The sequence below is a fragment of the Myotis lucifugus genome, unplaced genomic scaffold (assembly GCF_000147115.1).
Source record: "Myotis lucifugus unplaced genomic scaffold, Myoluc2.0 scaffold_4, whole genome shotgun sequence".
NCBI lineage: Eukaryota > Metazoa > Chordata > Mammalia > Chiroptera > Vespertilionidae > Myotis > Myotis lucifugus.
The window spans coordinates 1,449,181-1,469,015 of NW_005871052.1; the positions used below are offsets into that span (position 1 = coordinate 1,449,181).

The following is a 19,835-nucleotide window of genomic DNA, read 5'->3' on the forward strand; positions in this document are numbered from 1 at the left end:
ATTGTGAGTTTTTTCATGTAAATTTTCATTACTCAAGGTAGTTATTTTGATGGCTACATAGTTTTGCCTACATGTGATTATTTAATCTTTCCCTTCACCATAGGAAAGAGCTCCTGCTACTACACCCTATCAACATATTTTACAAATTTCTCCAGTTAAAACATGGTGTTCTTTTGTTATGTTTATGGATTCCTAGTTTGGTTGAATGCTTTTGTTATTTAATAACCATTTGCTTTTCTCCTATTATATGCCGTTTGCTCATTTTTCTATTAGTGTGAAGATTTTCTTGTTACTGAGGTATAAAATCTCTCATTGTATTAATAATATTGACTCTTTTTCCTTCAAAAGTTTGCAAATTACTTTGTTTTAGTATTTTGTCTTCCTTTTAATGTTATTTATGGCCCTCCCCACCACTATACTGAAGATTTAAGTGTTTAAGTACACACACACACACACACACATACACACAGTTTTCTCTTTGCATCTCCTTCCATTTTTAAAAAAATATAGGTTGTCCTTTTCAAACAGATATAATTCATAAATATTATGCTATATTTTTCAAATCATGTGGAAGCATTTATAATGAAAGAAATATTTTGAAACTCTCATAAAATATAATTTAGAAGGTGTGATGAATTTACCATGAAATTAGTATAATAGAAATACCTAGCACAGTGCTCAGCACATAAACATATGCTTTCATACATGTTTTTGAGACTGAAATTAATGACAACACTAAGTCAGATGTCATTATTTATGCAAATGACTAAAACTTTTACTCTGAAAATTGCTCCCTATTATTATTGATGGCTCCAAGGTCACTAAATAACTATAATTATATGCATTTTTTATCTTTTCTTCACAGGAACTTCATTCTCCAATAGTAAAAGTCACTACATATCCACAGACCACTATTAGGAGATATATAGTACAAAATCCTGAACAGGTAATCCATGTCACACAAAAATCTTGTCCCAACCTATAATTCCTTAGACGTGTGAGTCAGTTACCATATCCCTAAAATCAGATTGTTGGACTTTCTTCTGGTTATAAAGTTAATTCTTAATCACCATAATTCTAGACAATCATGTGCCCATACATTCTGACTCAGAGCTGTAAGAGTTCCAAGAAGTATATAAATCATTGGGTTATAAAATCTACTTCATAGCCCCACCCCTGTGCCACAAGGATTTCTGTGCACTTTGAACCAAAGAAAAAAGGGGAAAAGTTCTTTCATAAGCTTCATATAAAAGCTATCCGTTGTGCCCTAGCTAGTTTGGCTCAGTGGATAGAGAATTGGTCTGCGGACTGAAGGGTCCCAGGTTTGATTCTGGCCAAGGGCACATGCTCGGGTTGCGGGCTCAATTCCCAGTGGGGGGCATGCAGGAGGCAGCCAATCAATGATTCTCTCTCATCATTGTTTCTATCTCTCTCTCCTTCTTCCTTCCTCTCTGAAATCAATAAAGAAACATATATATATATATGGCTATCAGTTGTTATATCGCAGGTTCGAGTATTTAGTATATTTAAATATGCCATTGAGATATGGGTTAGAAGAAGAAAATGAAAAGTTCAAAAGTGTCCCCATGCCTTTGTTGCATATGGTGTATGAACTTTTGTTCCCATTGATGGGCTCTTGAAAACTACATACTTATATAAAACATATGACCTTATATTTTACAAGCTAAGATATTGTTATCTATTTTGAGGATAAAATTAAGAAAACTTTCCCCCCCGCAGTAATAACACTTCTTCAAACACACCACACCACACACACACACACACACACACACACACACACACACACACACCTGCGCGCACACGTGCATTCAGACATGGCCCTTCTTTAGCTGCAACAGGAGGTTTTCCTATTGCGTTACAAATACAAAAGTTTCACAAATAGAAACAGTGTGGCCCAGATAATAACACAGCTGCTCTTTGCTTTGCTCTTTATTATATCTCTTCATTATTGCAGGAAACAACCCTTCCCTTTTTCACAAAATAAATTTGATCAGTTGCTTCAGCTGTGGTAAGCAAAGGGTTAAATTAGGTCAACACACTTGGTACTATTCTAGGTAGATGAGGAGGATGTACTATTCTTTTGTTTGTATCAATCTCCACTCTTCTTTCTTTATTTTTAAATCACTTTCTCATATTTCTTTAGCCAGGGAGGCTGGTGTGTGTGTGTGTGTGTGTGTGTGTGTGTGTGTGTGTGTGTGTGTGTGTGAGAGAGAGAGAGAGAGAGAGAGAGAGAGAGAGAGAGAGAGAGAGAGAGCCTGTGAGCATGCATTCTCTGTGTTGGGGGTGATTGTTTCAGGTATTTGCTTGAGTTTCAATGTATTTGTGTAAATATCGAAAGAGAACTGCTTGCTCCTTCTTTTGCAGAATCAAATGTTTAAGCAACAAATCTGAAAATGGTGTCAGGGAGGAGGCCATAAGGATGGCGTGGAAGATGAGAGTGTGCCTCTTTTGCACACAAACTAGAGAATGTGTATATTAGGATGCATATTTTATTTGATAACTCTGGCTTTCAAATAAATAATTCTAACTAGTGCTTTTTTCATAATGTGAGAATTGCTGTTAGGATATATCCACAGAGAGATTTAAAAAATGAAATCATTTGAATTCCACCCACTTTGCCAGCACTTCTTATGTGACCTTAAAAAAATTATCTTTATTTTTGAAAGTATGAAAGATGTCCCCTTTGTTTTTCCCCCATTGACCCCTTCCACCTTGCACCCGCCCCTCCACCACACTGTTGTCTGTGTCCATGGGTTACGCATATAGGCATATAAATTCCCTGTTTAATCTCTCCCCCACCTACTCATCCCTGCCTTCCCTCTGAGATTCATCAGTCTGTTTCATGCTTCAATGTATCTGGATCTATTTTGTTCATCAGTTTATTTTGTTCATTAGATTCCACATATGAGTGCGATCATGTGATACTTATTTTTCTCTGGCTCTTATGTGACTTTGGATAAATTATTTAGTTAATGGGGAAAGGGAAGAATGAATATTTATTTGAAATACACCCCTTGCTAGGCAATTTACATATTTTATCCCGTTTAATTCTAAAAAGGTGAGAATAAGAAGCACAGATGAATTAGAAGTATGTACGCAAGTGTGTAACATATTTGTAACACTGCACTTGCTTATTATTATGGCTATGTTCAACTACAAAGAAGCAAATAATTTCTTTGTGAGAAGGAGCAATAGAGGGTTAAAGAAAAATAATAATTTAATGCTTTTACCTATTTCCATTATTGAGGAATAAAACAAATTTCAATCTGATGCTTTGTAAACAAAAATAATCTAACCGGTTTTACAGAGCAGTTGAAAATCCTGTCTAGATATATTCTGCATTTTATTTATCTAAGTGTATGCCTTTTTGTTTGTTCTTTTAAATTTCCCCAGGAATAGATTCTGTCTTAATTACAATATTTATAGTAAGCTGAGCCTTCTAAGTGGCAACTTTATCCTCTTTCACCTCCCAGTTTCTCTAATCTTTACTTATCCTCCCTGTAATTAAACTGATACCATTCCACTTTCCTCAATATGATTTCTTTCAAATTCTGATGAGCTGTTTTATTTGTGGTTGTTCCTGACTTTCTTTACTCTTCATTTATCGTCATTTTAGTCAAAGTATTTATACATTATGATATATAACTTGACCCAGAAATCAGAGTATTTTTGTTGCTTTAAGTAGTCAGAGTCCTGTTGATATTACTCAGTTTCATTAATTTTCCAGTGTGGAGATCCTCCTGTGGGGAGGGTACTGTACAGCCTTCAAATAAAAAAGGGAAAATAAGACATGGTTCCCAAACCAATGTAGCTTACAATTGTTCTCAGGAAGGGAAATAAGATATAGCCACAAACATCTATGTAAAATACATGGTGAGGTGCATGATAGATGCATGAAAGAAATACTGATGAAGTCTTATTGAAGTTTAAAGGTTGGAGATAATGTATTTATTTGGGGGGGGGAATCAGGGAAGGATTTATTGTGGTATTTAAGGCATTTTTACAATTAACACTGTTATTAGTATTATTTTACTAATGAGGGAACTAAAGCTTAAATAAGTATAACTTGCTCAGTTTTTTTGTGTGTGTGTGTGTGTTTGTTTTGTTTTGTTTTGTTTTGTTTTGTTTTGTTTTTCTCCAAATCTATCACTCGTTATCTTTTTCACAGTTATTCTGGGAGTAGTTTTGACAAGATTTAATGACTTATATTGGATATGGGGTTAAAAGAAGAACAGTCAAACATGATCATAAGCTTTTCAATTTTAGATACTGGGAGTATGGTAGCCAATTAAAAAGATGAAGAAGTTAGGGGAGAAGAAGCTGGTTTGGGAAAGGGGAAGATTTGATATTTGAACCAGTGGCATTTGAGGGGAATGGAACAGAAGATGCTCAACAGACAGTTAAAAATGACTTGGAGAAAGGTCCCATTTGAGATAGAGACTATGGTAGTTATTCCTCTTAAAATTATTATTATTGTGACTGTGGGAACGGGTGAGATAACTAAGGGGTAATGGAGAGGGTTGAGGTTATAACCTTGAGAAATTCCTACTTTGAGGGAATAGAAGGAAGGAACCATTTACACAAGCAGAGGATCTGCCACAGAGGGAGTGTGAACACAGAGTAACTGAAACAAGTTCAGAAAGGAGGTGATCATCTGTCTAAAGTGACAAAAAGGCCAAGGAGGAGGATGCTTAAGAATAGAGTTTGACCATTAAGAAAGCAGCGGTGATATTTGAGAGAGCATTTTTGGTATACCCGTGGAGGCAAAATCCAGATGCAATAAGTTAATGGGTGAATAGATCAAGAAGCAGGGGAAGAAGTAAGTGAGGATTATTATTCCACAAAAGGTATTGGTCATAGGAAGAAGAGAGGAGATAGGAGCTAAAGAAGAAAACAGAGTTATGAGAGATTTGTAGACAGAAGGAAAGAACCGGTTCATAAGGAAGACTAAAGACTAAATGGGGACAACTGGGATAAGATTCTGGAAGAAACATGAGAAGATAGGATTCCAGGTACAGATAGAGAAGTGAGTTTGAGGGAGGTGGGGAAGAGGAGTATGTCTTTCTCTATAATGAGAGGAAAATGAGTGAATCTCATTGGATAGATTATCTTGGTTTTCTCAATAAGTAAAAGGAAAATGAGGGATCATGAGCATAGAGGATTGAGGAAAATTAAAATATTTTAACCATAATTATAGATAATTTGAGAAATACAAGTATGACCATGAAGGTTAGGAGGGTCTCTTAAATTTAGATGAATTTGTATTGAGCTTAATCAGCCAATATATATATATATATTTTTCTCCAGCAAGGTTTCATGACCTTGGAACAGTAAAGTAGGTGTTGGGGATTATGGACTTTGTTAGATGTGAGAACTATTGCCAGAGGTCCTAAAAGTAACAATTATAATTATAAGATCAGGCATCTTTGAAAACACCTACTAATTTTTAGGGTGGATCTGGCTCCAATTCAAATGTACAGATAGAAAAAAATAAGCTGACAAAACAGTAAAACTGTCCAGTAGCACATTTATGAGAAATCTATGACTTTAAATTTATTTTGCTAACCTGTTTCACTCAGAATGATGTGTTCATAGTATCATTTGGTTTTACCTTCTTTTCAATTTGGGGAAAATAATAGTCCCCTAAATTTGAAAGTATTTTTTTTCAGTAAGTCATTTAAAATAATAATGCCAACACTTATTTCAGAGAGAATCAACACTATCACCACCTAAACCTTTTTTCTTCTTAAAAATAATAATGGTTCAACATTTACTAGTACAGTAAACTTTAATTCACATAGAACATTTCATTATTTTTGCTATATTTGTTTTTTGCCTCTTAGAAGATGCATATATCCTTAAGATAAAGGTTTAGCTCATCCCTTCTCATCCAATCATCTGTTCATTTGTTATGTGGTATTCAAGATGGATAAAGTCCCTGTACTCAATAGGTCTACTTTAGTATATTTTTTAACTTGGTATCCTAGAAAAGTTTTAACAAGATTCTCATAAATTATTTTAAATCAGTATGGATTTTAAATATTATATTACTACGAATTTGTGCACCAGTGAGTCCCTCAGCTTGGCCTGAGGGATCGGGTCAAAACCGGCTCTTCGACATCCCCAAGGGGTCCTGGATTGCAAGAGGGCACAGGCCAGGCCGAGGGACTCCACCAGTGCACAATCGGGGCCAAGGAGAGATGCAAGAGGTTGGCCAGCTGGAAGAGACCGGGGGAGGGCTCCAAGGCATGTCCGGCCCCATCTTGCTCAGTCCCAATTGGCCGGAGCCCAGCAGCAAGCTAACCTACTGGTCAGAGCATCTGCCTCCTAGTGGTCAGTGCATGTCATAGTGGCTGGTCGACTGGTCAACTGTCTGTCCCTTGGTGGTCAGTGCATGTCATAGCAAGTGGTTGAGCTGCCTTAGCTTATCATTAGCATATTATGCTTTGATTGGTTTAACAGCTGACTGGATGACCGGACACTTAGCATATTAGGCTTTTATTAAATAGGATATTATTAAAAACTATGTCATTTGTATATTAAAATTATGGATGAAAGGTTCTTTAAAATAAATTATTTTGCTTGATATAAAGTTCCCTGCATTATTATATCTATGAGCCTCAGAGAAGGAAAATTACTTGCCCAAGTTTCCACAGCAAGTATGTAGTATATACAGGAATGCATACAGGTTTTATGACTCCATAATTTTTCCCATTACACTTGCTGCCACTAATTTTAGTCTAAATTCAATCCATTTTGCAATTCTCACCTGTTGAGTTTCTGAATCTTTTATACCTTCATTCACCTTCCCACTGTTTCCTTTTTTAGTTGTATATTAAATTGTTAGGGTGACATTAGTTAATAAGATTATATAGGTTTCAGGTATACATTTCTAGGATACATGGTCTGTATAGTGCATTCTCTTCTCTTGATTTTACGACATTTTTTTTTCTGATTCTCATACTCCTTAAGACTTGTCTAGTTCTGTGTTTGGTCTTCACTTACCTTTTCAACAATGGCATGCTTTTACTAGAACTTATAAGCATATGATTCTGAAATCTAAAACTGTAGCCATGAGATCCTTATTCAGTTCCAGACATGTTTTCAACTGTGTGCTGGACATCTATATCTGAATGCCGATTTGCACATTTTTGTAAGAGTCTCTTTGCTAGTTCTTTGCAATAATTTAACACATGCTTAAGTGTTTACTATGTACTATTTACCTTATTAAGTGCTATGAGAAACAAAACCATGAATCAAATCTGGATTCTTGGGAGCATATGAAACTCAAAATGTCTCAACTTTTTTCTGTGGTTTTTTTTTTGTCATCACTGATCATATAATATATTCCTCATGTTCAAGATCTCAGAGTCATCTTTGAAAAGTACTGTCCTTAATGATTTAGGATAATCTGCTAACTGTTCTCCTCACATGTACTCTTTCCTTTCTCCAATTACTCTTCCCAAAGTTCACCTCACACCTAAGCTTCTCACTTCTTACTACTTGCAGAACCAAGCCCCATCTGCCAAGTATGTTCCCTATATACATCTTACACTTTTCTAATGTTGGTGCCTTGACTTATTTTGTTTTCTTCACTTAGAATGCTATTTCTTCCCTTTCTTCATATCCAACGCAAAACTTAACCTTCTCTCAAATGCCATCTGATCCAAGTAATGTACCGGCCATTGCTAAATGAAATTCCATTTTGTCTCTTCTGAATTCCATCCCATAAGTTATTTCTCTGTACCTCTTACACTTATGACTTTCTACCTTGTATTATAGATATTTATGTTCCTATATTATCTAGACCAGAGATTAGAAAAACTTTTCTGTTAAAGGCCATATAGTAAATATTTTAGGTTTTTCTGGCCACATAGGGTCTCAGTCCTTCCTTTTATTTACAGGCTTTTAAAAATCTAAATACCATTCTTAGCTTGAAGACATCACAAAAATAGGCTGCTGGTTATAGTTTGATAAATTCTGATCAACATTTAATGCTCCTGGTAATAATCTAAGTATGATTCATGCTTTATAACACTGAGCAAAGTATATTGTGCATAGTAACCTCTTAAATATGCTACAATGATTGCAAATAACTACCCAAAAGGTGTTGTTGTTTTTTCAAAAACAAACAAGTATAAAATAGCTTCTAGGGGAATTTATCTAAATATATCCATCTTTACATTTAGTAACTCATCAGCTAGTCAATTTTAATTACTTATATGCTTTTCAACCAAAGTATCCCAGGTCATTTAGTTCAAGCACTCTTTATTCAAACATGAATATAAGAAGTATATAGCTTTGTGTTCAAAAGTGTCTCGTGTTCTCAACAACCAGTGTTTTAGTTCTATTATTCTAAACTATATTACAAAAGCAGACTGCAAAAATGCTAGAACCTTTTGTTGATTTTGAAATGGTCCTAAATATGTTAACTAGTAACAACCTTGGCCAATCCCTTTCTAAACTGTTCCCGTGTCCCAAAACAGATCAATGCAATTTTTGGTTTGTAACAAAACAACTCCAACTCCCCATCTACAAGTTAAAGACTCATGAAAACCAAAAGAAGGGAAAGGAATATATATAGTGCACATTACATTTATTTTAGCCTCCAGATATGATTTTTAATAGCTCTTTCCTGGTTTCTTTCATATCTTGAACATGTCACCAGCCTTTATTTCACTGGCTGACATCTTCTAAGATAATCCTACATCCATTTAGTTGATTATATGGAGATACAGTGGCTCTTAAAACCTTTACTCTGTTCTCAGTATTCAAAACATATTGTACTGAGAGCCTTAGCTTTGATTATCATCTCAAATAAGAACTGTGCACTTCAAGGGTACCCAGATTGAGTTCCAGAAAAAGAAATTATGTAATATAGTTCTACCTACTTTATGGCTCAGTGGTGATGAATTATGTTTATTTTGCATTTCTCTAATAATACTTTTACAGGGAGCGAAACCTGCCAGAGAACCAAATTTAAATGAGGTTGACCTCATGCCTGTCTACTTCAGAGAAAACTCAGAAAATTATACCTTGCCTTAGGAACAGAAACAAATCCTCTTTTCCACCCCTTTATAATTTCCCCAAAACACTGTCTTAGGCCTAGTTAAATGTAGTAGGAGAGATCCAGATTTTCTGTTTGAGAAAATAGGCTATCTTTATTACTATTTCTTTACATCTCTCAGACTTAATTGAAATATCTCCTCCTATAGTTTGCCACTACCTCAGAGTTTATTAAAGACTGGATATTTACTTAAGTTAATGTTTCCCTGAAAAGGTACCTTTCAAAGCACAACACAGTTTTTACTGTCTTTATAGGAACCACTGTCTCCATTCCTAAGAGGAGGCCATTTCTTCCCAGGAAACAATGTTATTTATGAAAAAACAATAAGAAAAGTGGAGAAGCTAAATATGGATCAGGTATGTAAAATTTGATTTAAGGCTTATTTTGTAAGTATATACTTTTGAATTATGAATACTTTAGTAGAGCTTAAATGACATTCCAATGTCAAGTGCTAGACAAGACCTCTGAGTCACAATACTATCTTATTATGTCTGCAGCACTTCATATCATCCTTAACACTGTCATATCCATTTCCTCGTGTGAAATATTATTGTCCCTGTTATACTGAATGGGAAACTGAAGTAAAGATGTGTCAATTCACATAGACAATTAATGGTAGAATCTGAACATAATATAGATATCCCGTGCTTTGTATGTTTCTTTTAAACTGGTCTCACAAAAATCATAATTTAAAACATTATAATTTTATCTTAATTCATTTAACATAAAATGTTAAATTACTATATATGAAAAATATTGTATACTATAAAAGTTCTAGAAAATGAAAGCTTCAAGTCACACTTTTAAAATTCCGTTGAACTTAATTAAGTACAGCAAGCATGTCAAACTCACAGCTTGTGGGCCACATGCAGCCCACAACGAATATTTTTGCGGCCCAGCCAATATAATGGTATGTAAGAAACGTTTTAATAAAAATTTTGTAACTTAATTTTTACAATATCCTGTTACACATAATTATTAATAACGAACTACAAGGTTCACTATGATTACTATAATCATGTTGCATTCATTTCCCTTACACGCTTTACGCGCAGGCACATCATTTCTCTCCACTAATACTAGCAGAGAATATTTTAGCAGCCAATTGTCACATCTACAGTCTTGGACTGACTTGTTTGGTGTGCACAACAGGAAATATTTCACTTTCATAGAACAAGAAAAATAGGGTTTTTGCGTTATGCTTATTAATTTGTGCAGTTATTCAGTGTCTGGTAAGTTAATGTTTAAGAAAAAATATTAATTTTTATTTAAATGTTTTATTATTTTATGTTAACGATGACTCATTTATTTCAGCCCTTTGTATTCAGCATGTCTCTATCCAAATAAACCTACGTTTCTATGAAAATTGAAACTTTTGTTTTTTTGCGGCCCACATACCATAAACTTAAACCTTGTTTACTTAGTCCGTGTTAGCCTTGGAATGTGACATGCTTGAAGTACAGGATACAAAACTGGAGCTCTGAAGGCCCAGTCCTTCAAAGCAGAATTGTTACTGAAACCTGCAGAGGTTTCCACATGACCTGTTTGGTGGATTCAAGCATGCCCAGCCCACACAAAGCCTGAGACTTATCTCCTGGACATTCTTGAACTAGACAGTGTGTTAATTTCTTAGGGTTGCTGTAACAAACTACCAAACTCTGGATGGCTGAAAACAGCAGAAATTTATTTTATCACAGTTCTGAAGGTTAGAGTTAGGGTATCTCAGTGTCGGCAGGGCCATGCTCCCTTTGAAAACTTTAGAGAAGAAACTCTTCCATGCCTATCTTCTAGTTTCTGGAGGTAAGTGTTCCTACACTTATAGATGCATAACTTTAATCCTCGACCCTTAAGCGGCATCTTCATATCCTTTTCCCTTTGTGCATGTCTGTCCCTTCATATGAGGCACTAGTCATGTTGAAGTAGGACTGATCCTAATGACTTCACTTTAACTTGATTATACCTCTGTTTCTTAATAAGGTCACATTCTGAGATACTGGGGATTAAGACTTTAGCGTTTCTTTTAGGGGGAGCAAGGGGCACAATTCAGCCAAAAAATAGGCAGTTAAATAATACTGAATGAATTTCAATCACAAAATATTTTTTCATATAGGAATGAAACATTAAAATATACTAAATTTTCCATTGTAATTTTCTTGGTATGAGAAAACTATTTTTCTGAGCATTTATGGACAGTTGTTACCATATTTATAGGAACTAATGCGTATTACTTAGATGTTGCCCAATAAAAAATAAATAGGGTAAACTCATATTTATAGACATCCAAATCTTTAAGATTCTGGGCTGCTTGTAAAACTGGATGTAGTCTGAAGGGTACAGTACACATATCTTCTAAGGAACAAGCAAAATATTTCTGAACATTATGATTCCAAATAGAAAATTTCATCAACTATGTCAGTTCTTCAATGGGCACTTTCCTCAAGCTATCAAATTATATCATTTTTCCTTTATCGAACTGAACTGCCAAAATAATAAGTTTAGCACATTTTCAACAGCAAGGAATGGTTGAGCCACATCATTTCATGCTGCTTCCAACTTCTTGTTTCAAAGAGAAAAAATAAACGTTTTCTAAATTTTTGTCCCTAGAGGAAAGTATTGAACACCCTGTACATTATTATTGCTTTGCATCTAGATTAATTAAAGAAGAACCCCTTTAAGAGAACACTGCTGCTACTTACTATTAACTTATATATTTACATTTCTATTTCCACTTTTCTCATGAATGACTTAAATGATTTGGGAGTTTGGGAACTACCATGGAGATTTCCCAAGGTAAAAGGAGCCATTCATATAGGATAAACTACAACTGCTTTGTCGTAGTTGAATTTCCTCAGTGATAGAAATATAGTGAGATGAGCTGGATAAAGCCAGAATCTGTACAAACCTGTTTAGTATGACATGAGACTAATTCAAATAAGACTAGCTCTTAGGAGATGGGACCTGTCCAAGAAAGAGGTTTTTGCATTAGAAGGCTGTTAAAATGGTACCAGTTGCAAGATATTATCCAATTCATATGAATTGTACTCTATATTTTTTCTCTATCGATGAAGACGAAATATATGATAAATCAAAAGTGTTTGATCTCTTGTAGGTTAAAAACTCAGCTTATAGTATTCTCCAAAAATATGAGTAATATATGAATATCTTGCTTTGGAACAACAATTTTAGTAGTCATGTGTGAGAATTGGAAACTGAGTACTTGCTAAGACTTCGGTGGTTCCAATGAGTGGGTACGAGGCCAAATAGGTTCAGGGAAACCACAAGGCACCCCAGATGGAGAGACTATTCCCATTCTATTCAAGAGGCAATGGATACTTTAATAAAGGAAGATGAGTGAGAAATGAGTTTTGTTTTCTTTATTATTACTTATTGATATGTCCTTTCAAAGTGTTTTCTAACTTGTTTTTTGAAGAAAATACATTATATTTTTTTTCAGGAGAAATTCTATTTCAGTAGTGTATGAGCTTCCCACTGCGTGAAAGTTTTCTCAGAGTTCAGACTTTCACTGACTTTATCCTAATACAATGTATGAAGGTATTTTGTAACATAAAAGAACAGATAATACATTTACCCCCTGAATTTGTGTAAGCGTTCCTGATTAGTATACAGCCAGACTTCTAAACTGTAGACATCTTAGTGCTGGTATGTTTGTAAAGTAAGTCATATTGGAAAAGAGCCTATAGAAAATGATTCTATGAACTGATTCTATGATCTTCATTATCTATATGTCTACCAAGTCAGTTTCTATTTGTAAAATGTGTTTCTTTAAATATTTTTCTTTCTTTCAAAATACTTTTTCTATACATGAAATGATAATTTATACACATAGCTAAAAACATCAAGGCATAAAATGTATTAAGAGGCACAAAAAAGTGTAAAAAGAGAATAAAAATGCATACAGTGAATAAATAGTCTATCTATCCTGATCCTCTTGTCCCTCAGTTCATCTTCTCAGTCAGTCACTCTTAAACGTGTTTTGCTCTGTGCATTTCAAAGCCATCATATATATTTGTAAATACACATATATGTACATTTTTAAAAATGTTATACAAAGGGAGCATACTATATTCATTCTTATGCATCTTGCTTTTTCCATTTAACATAGTTTAAAATTGTTCCATACAAAAACTGAAGATCTGAAGTGTTTTATTAATACAAGTTAGCTTTCCACAGTCAAAGAAAATAGGGCACTCAATTTATACTTTTACAGTTAATTGTATGTGCATGAATATATTACTATAAGTCAAAAAGTATTATTTTTTCTTTGAAAATTGGCTTTCAGGTGCCTGTTGTCAAAGTAGAATATTAACAAAAAAGTGCAGGAAATTCAAATAAACCTGAAAGCCCTCAAACTGAAATAACCAGATATCTTTTTTATTCTGTGCTCTATATTTATGAGGGGGGAAACACCTCCATGACAAATGAACAAGCAGATAGCAAAGATTTAATTAAAAAACAAGTTACAGAACATATTAACGGCAGTAAAAATTTAGCTTAATGTTCTGAAAGAACTCTGATATAGAAATCATGAGTTCCAGTCCCAATTTTGCCACTGATTAGTTGTGTAATTTTAAGATAATCATCCATTAGTTCATTTATTCTTCATAACAACCCAATGAGACACATATTGTTTCCACTTTTACGAAGGAGGAAACTGAGGCTAATAAAGATTGCATATGCAGTTTCTCAAGATGACACAGTAAGTGATAAAGTCAGACTTAGAATCCATATTTTCTGGATCTGAATTTTCAGTCACTGTTTTTAAATATTTTTTCTTAATTCATACTCAATTTTCATAAGCGTAAGAACTTTCTCCACCTCCACTGTGATTCCTAACATTGAAAATCACATTATATTATTTTCTAATTTTATAATTCATCTACTGCTTCAGAATTATAGTATTATTAGGTAATTAGGTGCTGAAGTATCTGTTGAATCATCAAAAAAGAGGATTTAATATTAATATTCATTATAGTTTTAGTGATAACTATTAGTGGAATATTAATTTAATCAGAACATGCAAGTCCCTGACCCATTTAGGTAAGTATTTGGATGGTCACAGCTACTTGATCAAATAAAAATAGAATTCAATAAAATTTCCCCCAACGGAATACTTTAAAATTGATAAAAGTAAACAAATTATAAACAGATCCATAGGCACAGAGGGGAGGAGTATTGGGGATCTGAGTGATAAAGGTGAAGGGATTATGCCAAAAAAAACCACAACAAACAATCTCATAGACACAGACAGCAGTATGGTGATTGCCAGAGAGAAGTGGGGGCGGGGGGAGGGGAGGGGTTGAAGGTTTAATGGAGGGATAAGTGGCGACAGAAGGAGACTTGACTTGGTGTGGTGAACACACAATACAATATACAGATGATGTATTATAGAATTGTACACCTAAAACCTATATAATTGTATTAACCAATGTTACCTCAATAGATTCAATAAAATTTAAAAAAGAAAAGAAACAAAAAAAATCACTTAGTCCTAGGGCTTCAAATATCTTGTGAAAGAAAATTTTAAAATAGTTTCAGTTGGGTTTTTCTTGATCAGTAATTTTTATTCTCAATGACTCTTTTTGGTATGTGTTTTAGGAATTCTATCCTCAGGTTCAGTGCCATCATCACATTGTCCAACAGCCCCAGATCATCCACTCTCCTCACTGTCAACAATCCCATTCTAGCCAGCAAATCCAAACTATCACAGGAGGTGACTCAACATGTACAAGCATTGGAAGTGACCTTTGCCATGGTGAATCAAGCCATATACATGAACAGGTAAGTTCAATTAACTGATACCTTACAAAATTGAAATAATACCCTTAAACACTTCTCACTCTGTACAAGTACCCATATTAAATTTTCATCAAAATATTGAAGAGTTATGTAACTAGGATTTGTAATTTGTTACAGTATTTTAAAAACCAAATTTCCTTTTCCTCTCAGAACACAAAATATTTCAGGTCTATTAATGAATTAAATCTATGAAGGAAGTCATGAATTGATTAATAAACTCCTGATTTATAGCTGATCCTCAGGTCTAAGTTGGGTCTAATGGTTGTAAAATATTAAATATTTTTAAACATTAAATACTTTCATGAGATATGGTACTTAAATGAACAGTGATTTGTAAATGATATTATTGAAAATTATTATAATGGTCTTATTTCACAGGCTGGTAATTACTTCCTATATGTCTTCGTTGAAAATATGGTATATTAAGTCAAGTTAAAATGTATACATTTTATTGTATATTACATAAACAAAATATAAACTAAAATTTAGTTGCTAAGCATTAATCTCTTGAGATATAATTGCCAGTGACTAATTTATGTTCTGAAAACTTTGGAATCTTGTAAACATCTGTTATGCAAGTGTTAAAGGAAAAAAGATTTTCTTGTATCTTGGTAAAGTTAACAACTGGAACAATGAAGAATCAACATCATTTGTATGTTTTCAGATGTTTTTTCTAGTAAAGAATAACTTGCTCAAATTGACCCTTTCATAGGCAACTCTTAGTAAAAGACAAAAGGAAAAAAAAATAAAGGAACCTGTCCACATAAGAATTTGATTGATTTATATTAAATATACATGATATTACTTCTAAGGGCTGTGAATTTGAAATATCCACTTTATCTGTATTTGTCAAAAAGAACCACAAATAATTTAAAAATCCACCATTTTCAATCTATAAAGCCTTAGAATGGTATTTTCTCTGAACCATCTTATTAGATTAAGTCACTTGAAATAGTTAAATCTTGTAATTTGCTTCAGTTTCTTCATTTTAAAATAAAGATTTTACATCACTCATTTCTTACAGGCTATTCTAAGAATAAATTATGTTTTGTATGTTAAGCACTTACCATAGTTGAGTGCCATTGGTAAGTACTTAACAAAATAGTAGTTCTTAGTTTTTAGTAGCAATTATTATTTATAAACATTAAATCTTCAGGCCAGGTCCTGTGAAAAATACTAAAGTGGGTAAAGCATTATCACATTTCTTATAAGTGTTTACTATCTAATATGGAAATGACAAACTTAAAACATAACACAAAACTAAGTGTCTTCTGTCATAACAGAGGAACAAATAATGTGCTTTGAGAACAGAAGAGAGAAGAAATTAATTTCAGCTGGAAGGTCAAGGAAAGCTTTGTTGAGGAGACAGGGATTGAACTGGGCTTTGAAGAGCGAGCCAATTTTTATATGTGGTATTATGGTGTGGCATGGAGTTGACATCCTAAGAGGGAATTACATGAAAAAAGTTATAGGTTTGGGAATTTACATTTTGGGCTTCAGGAATAGGTTTTCAGTTAGTGGTTTGGTTTGTATGGGAAGAAAGACAGAATGAGGAGTACTAGATCATGAGGCTCAAATGTTAAGTTTAAAATGTTGAACTTTATTTGGTAGGCAGTGCAGAGTGAGTGAAGGTTATTAAGTAAGAAAATACTGATAGGTGTGCTTTAGGAGGTTAATCCTAGTAGCTTTGTACAAGACAGATTGGCATACTGATTAGATGAAGAAGGTGTCATGACAGTAGGTAGGGAGTGAGGGGCAATTATCAGAGATGGGAATAACATGCTAGGATTAAGACTAGTGGCAATGGTGATGCTATATTCTTTCATTAGCTCAGTATAACTAATAATATATTTGACCAGACCAGATATTGTCTATTTAAAAAATGGGTAGAGTTGGGTAACTAATATATTACTTTCTATTTTATTATTCATACTTCAGTTTGAGATTTGTCAAATGCTGGGGCCTTTTTTGTATATATAACATTTTTTCTAGTTTTTCAATAGCTTCTGATGATAAAGTTGAAGTGCTGCTGAAAATAGAACAGTGCCCTGGGAATCTTAGATGTGGTAATTCTACTTGTATGGGGTTACATAGGATTGGATCCATTCTTGGTCAGAGTGAAGAGTAACCTGACTGTGCAAATCCCATGGACAAGGGATGACAGGGAGTGAGTTGTCTCAACTAGGTTCCTCGGTGTTTATATGTCTCTTCCACCTGGCAGAAGTCTCTTTAAGGAGTAATAGAGCAGAAGTAAGTTGGGCTTTTTAAAAAATATATATTTTATTGATTTTTTACAGAGAGGAAGGGAGAGGGATAGAAAGTTAGAAACATCGATGAGAGAGAAACACCGATCAGCTGCCTCCTGCACACCCCCTACTGGGGATGTGCCCGCAACCAAGGTACATGCCCTTGACCGGAATCGAACCTGGGACCCTTCAGTCCACAGGCTGACGCTCTATCCACTGAGCCAAACCAGTCAGGGCAAGTTGGGCTTTTTTAAAACTAAAGGTTGGCCCATTTTTAGTTTGTGTTTAGAGTTCAATTGTAAGTGGAGGTAGCATAATAAGGTGGGAAAAATATAGACTTTAAATTCAATTATTTGGGTTTATAAAAGCCTGCGCTATATGATCTTAGGTGTTTGATTTAACTGAAGTAACTGACTTAACTGAACTGAACCTCAGTTTCCCCATCTATAAAAGAGGGAGAATCATACTTAATGTGTAGTGTATCTACAATACAGTTCAATGAGATAAAATATCTAAAGTGTCAAGCACAAAGTAGATGCTCAAATGAATGTCCAATTCTCTATCTTCTCCCTCCCTGAACCCCATGCCACAAATCTTTCCAAGCATAAATATATGAAATTGTATTGATATTTTCTCATTGTAATGATATATTTAAATGAAACTAAAATGGTTTCCACAAAGCAAAATATATTAAAATATTTTTGAAAGTGGAAAAACTTTGTTTCAAAATATTTTTTAGAAAACGAATCTATGTATGTTTTCCATGGTTTTCCCTAGAAGCATCATCATTTTGGTTTCAAATTCAAAACATCACTAATCACATTTCTTTCCTGGAGACATTAAGAATAACACACTGTGATCATTTCCCTGCCATTAGCAAGAAATAGATAATTTCACGTATGTTAGTGACAGGGGAAAACTCAGCTGAACTCATTTTACAAGTTGTCATACAGGTGGTGGTTATTAGAAAAACTCAAATAATTATGTATATTGTATGTGCAATTCTTTTCCACTTGGCTCAAGGCTTCCAAGAAACCTTTAAGAGTCATGGGAGGATACAAAAAGAACAGTCCTGATTACTTGGATAGTACTATTGCCAAAGGAAAATACTCCAACTTGGATGTTTTTCATTTGAAAATTCAATTTTTGTCAATATCAAGACAGCATAGATCTTAGTGTCAGGTGTTTTTTTCTGGAAAGTGTCCAGGCAGCTTTCCACAATGCTTATTTAACATAAGTCCTTCACTAATGATGGAATCCCTGGGCCGTTTAGCTCTATGAACTCAGCAGCTTCCTTACTTATTAACACGTGACTCATATCCCTCTCCATGTTAACTGCCTTCTTCACCCCCATTATTGAAAATGAATGTCTTTTATTCAGACCTCTGTCTCCTGCTATTGTTTCCAAAAATTTAATTCATATCTGTGTTGAGCCCATCTTTCCCAAACATGACCCTTGTCAGTCTCCCCCTACCTCCTGCTCTGGTGCTCCTTTGAACTCTTGTTTTATGGCAAACAAGAATTGCTATTAGCTCTTTAAAATATTTTTTATTTTTTTAATTAGATTAATGCCTGTAATGCTTAAAAGGTCAAATAGTAAAAGATATATAAGAAACAGCAATTTCCTGTTCCAAACTTCTTCATGCACACCTGATCCCCCAGAAGCAATCATTTTCAACTCTTAGCTTTTTCTTCTGGTACTTACCTCCATACACCTAAATAGTATGCATATACTCATGCTGCTATTTCTTGATTTATTGAAGTTGTATATTATCTCTTAATAATTCTGATACATAGAATTTAGTTCTATAAATCCCAAGTTTTGTCTAAATCAGTATTCAGTGTTTATGCTACTATTGACATGAAAGTATTGTTTGTTGCTGAACCAATTTGTGTACTGTTTTGCTTCTTTTATTAGTATAACTATTTTTGCTGATATTAATATTTTCCTATTTTTTATTTGGTTTTCTATGTGTCTTCTGCTAATTCTTTTCTCAAGGCAATTTTATACATTTAAGTGTTCTGGTTTTTGTTGATCAATCATCTTCTCTGTTTAAAACCCTGCAATCCATATACACGAGCCCTCTTGACTTGTATTACCACTATCTACTGACCTTCTAGCCACTCTCCCCATCCTTTCATAGTTTCATTGGCAGGCTTACAATCTTCTCCATTTCCCGATGACTCCTGACCTGTAATTATCTATGAGAACTTCACCACTCATATATATCAGTGGTATTTCCCACACTCTGTCCTCATGGTTCTTCATTACCCTCCTTTTTTTTATTTCTACTACATCCTCAGCCCTCATAGACTGATACCAATCTTTTAAATATTCTTCTATCATTATTCCAATAGCAAATTGTCCATATGCCTTAAGTTAAATAAGACCATTATTTATATGATGGTTTAACATTTTACCAAAAGAAAAAAAAAGTAGGTATTAAGTTACCTACATTTTCCAGTTGAGAAAACTGAAGTTCAGAAAGTTTAAGCAATATACTTAATCTAAAACTAGGAAGTGGGAACTCCACTTTTGGCTCCAATTTCCATTCTTTTTTCACTTCAACGCTTTGCTGCCTAGGTTTACTCATATAGAAAATTAAATTAGGGTTTTATTTTAAGTACAGAGCTGTTGTTAGGAGTAAAGTCTTCATTTTAGAATTGTGATTGTTATACAGTAC

At 34.1% G+C, this 19,835-nt stretch overlaps 1 protein-coding gene across 3 annotated transcripts in view; it reads left to right on the forward strand.

Annotated features, from left to right (window-relative positions):
- Positions 1-19,835, forward strand: part of POF1B (POF1B, actin binding protein) — a 69,637-nt gene that overhangs the window by 17,014 nt on the left and 32,788 nt on the right. For 2 of the 3 annotated variants that reach the window (XM_014465028.2, XM_006082805.1), the window contains exons 4-6: positions 866-946; positions 9,343-9,444; positions 14,705-14,887. In XM_014465028.2, coding sequence (XP_014320514.1) covers positions 866-946; positions 9,343-9,444; positions 14,705-14,887 — 366 coding nt within the window. The remainder of the gene's footprint in view (positions 1-865; positions 947-9,342; positions 9,445-14,704; positions 14,888-19,835) is intronic. The other variant, XM_014465033.2, reaches the window with a different exon arrangement.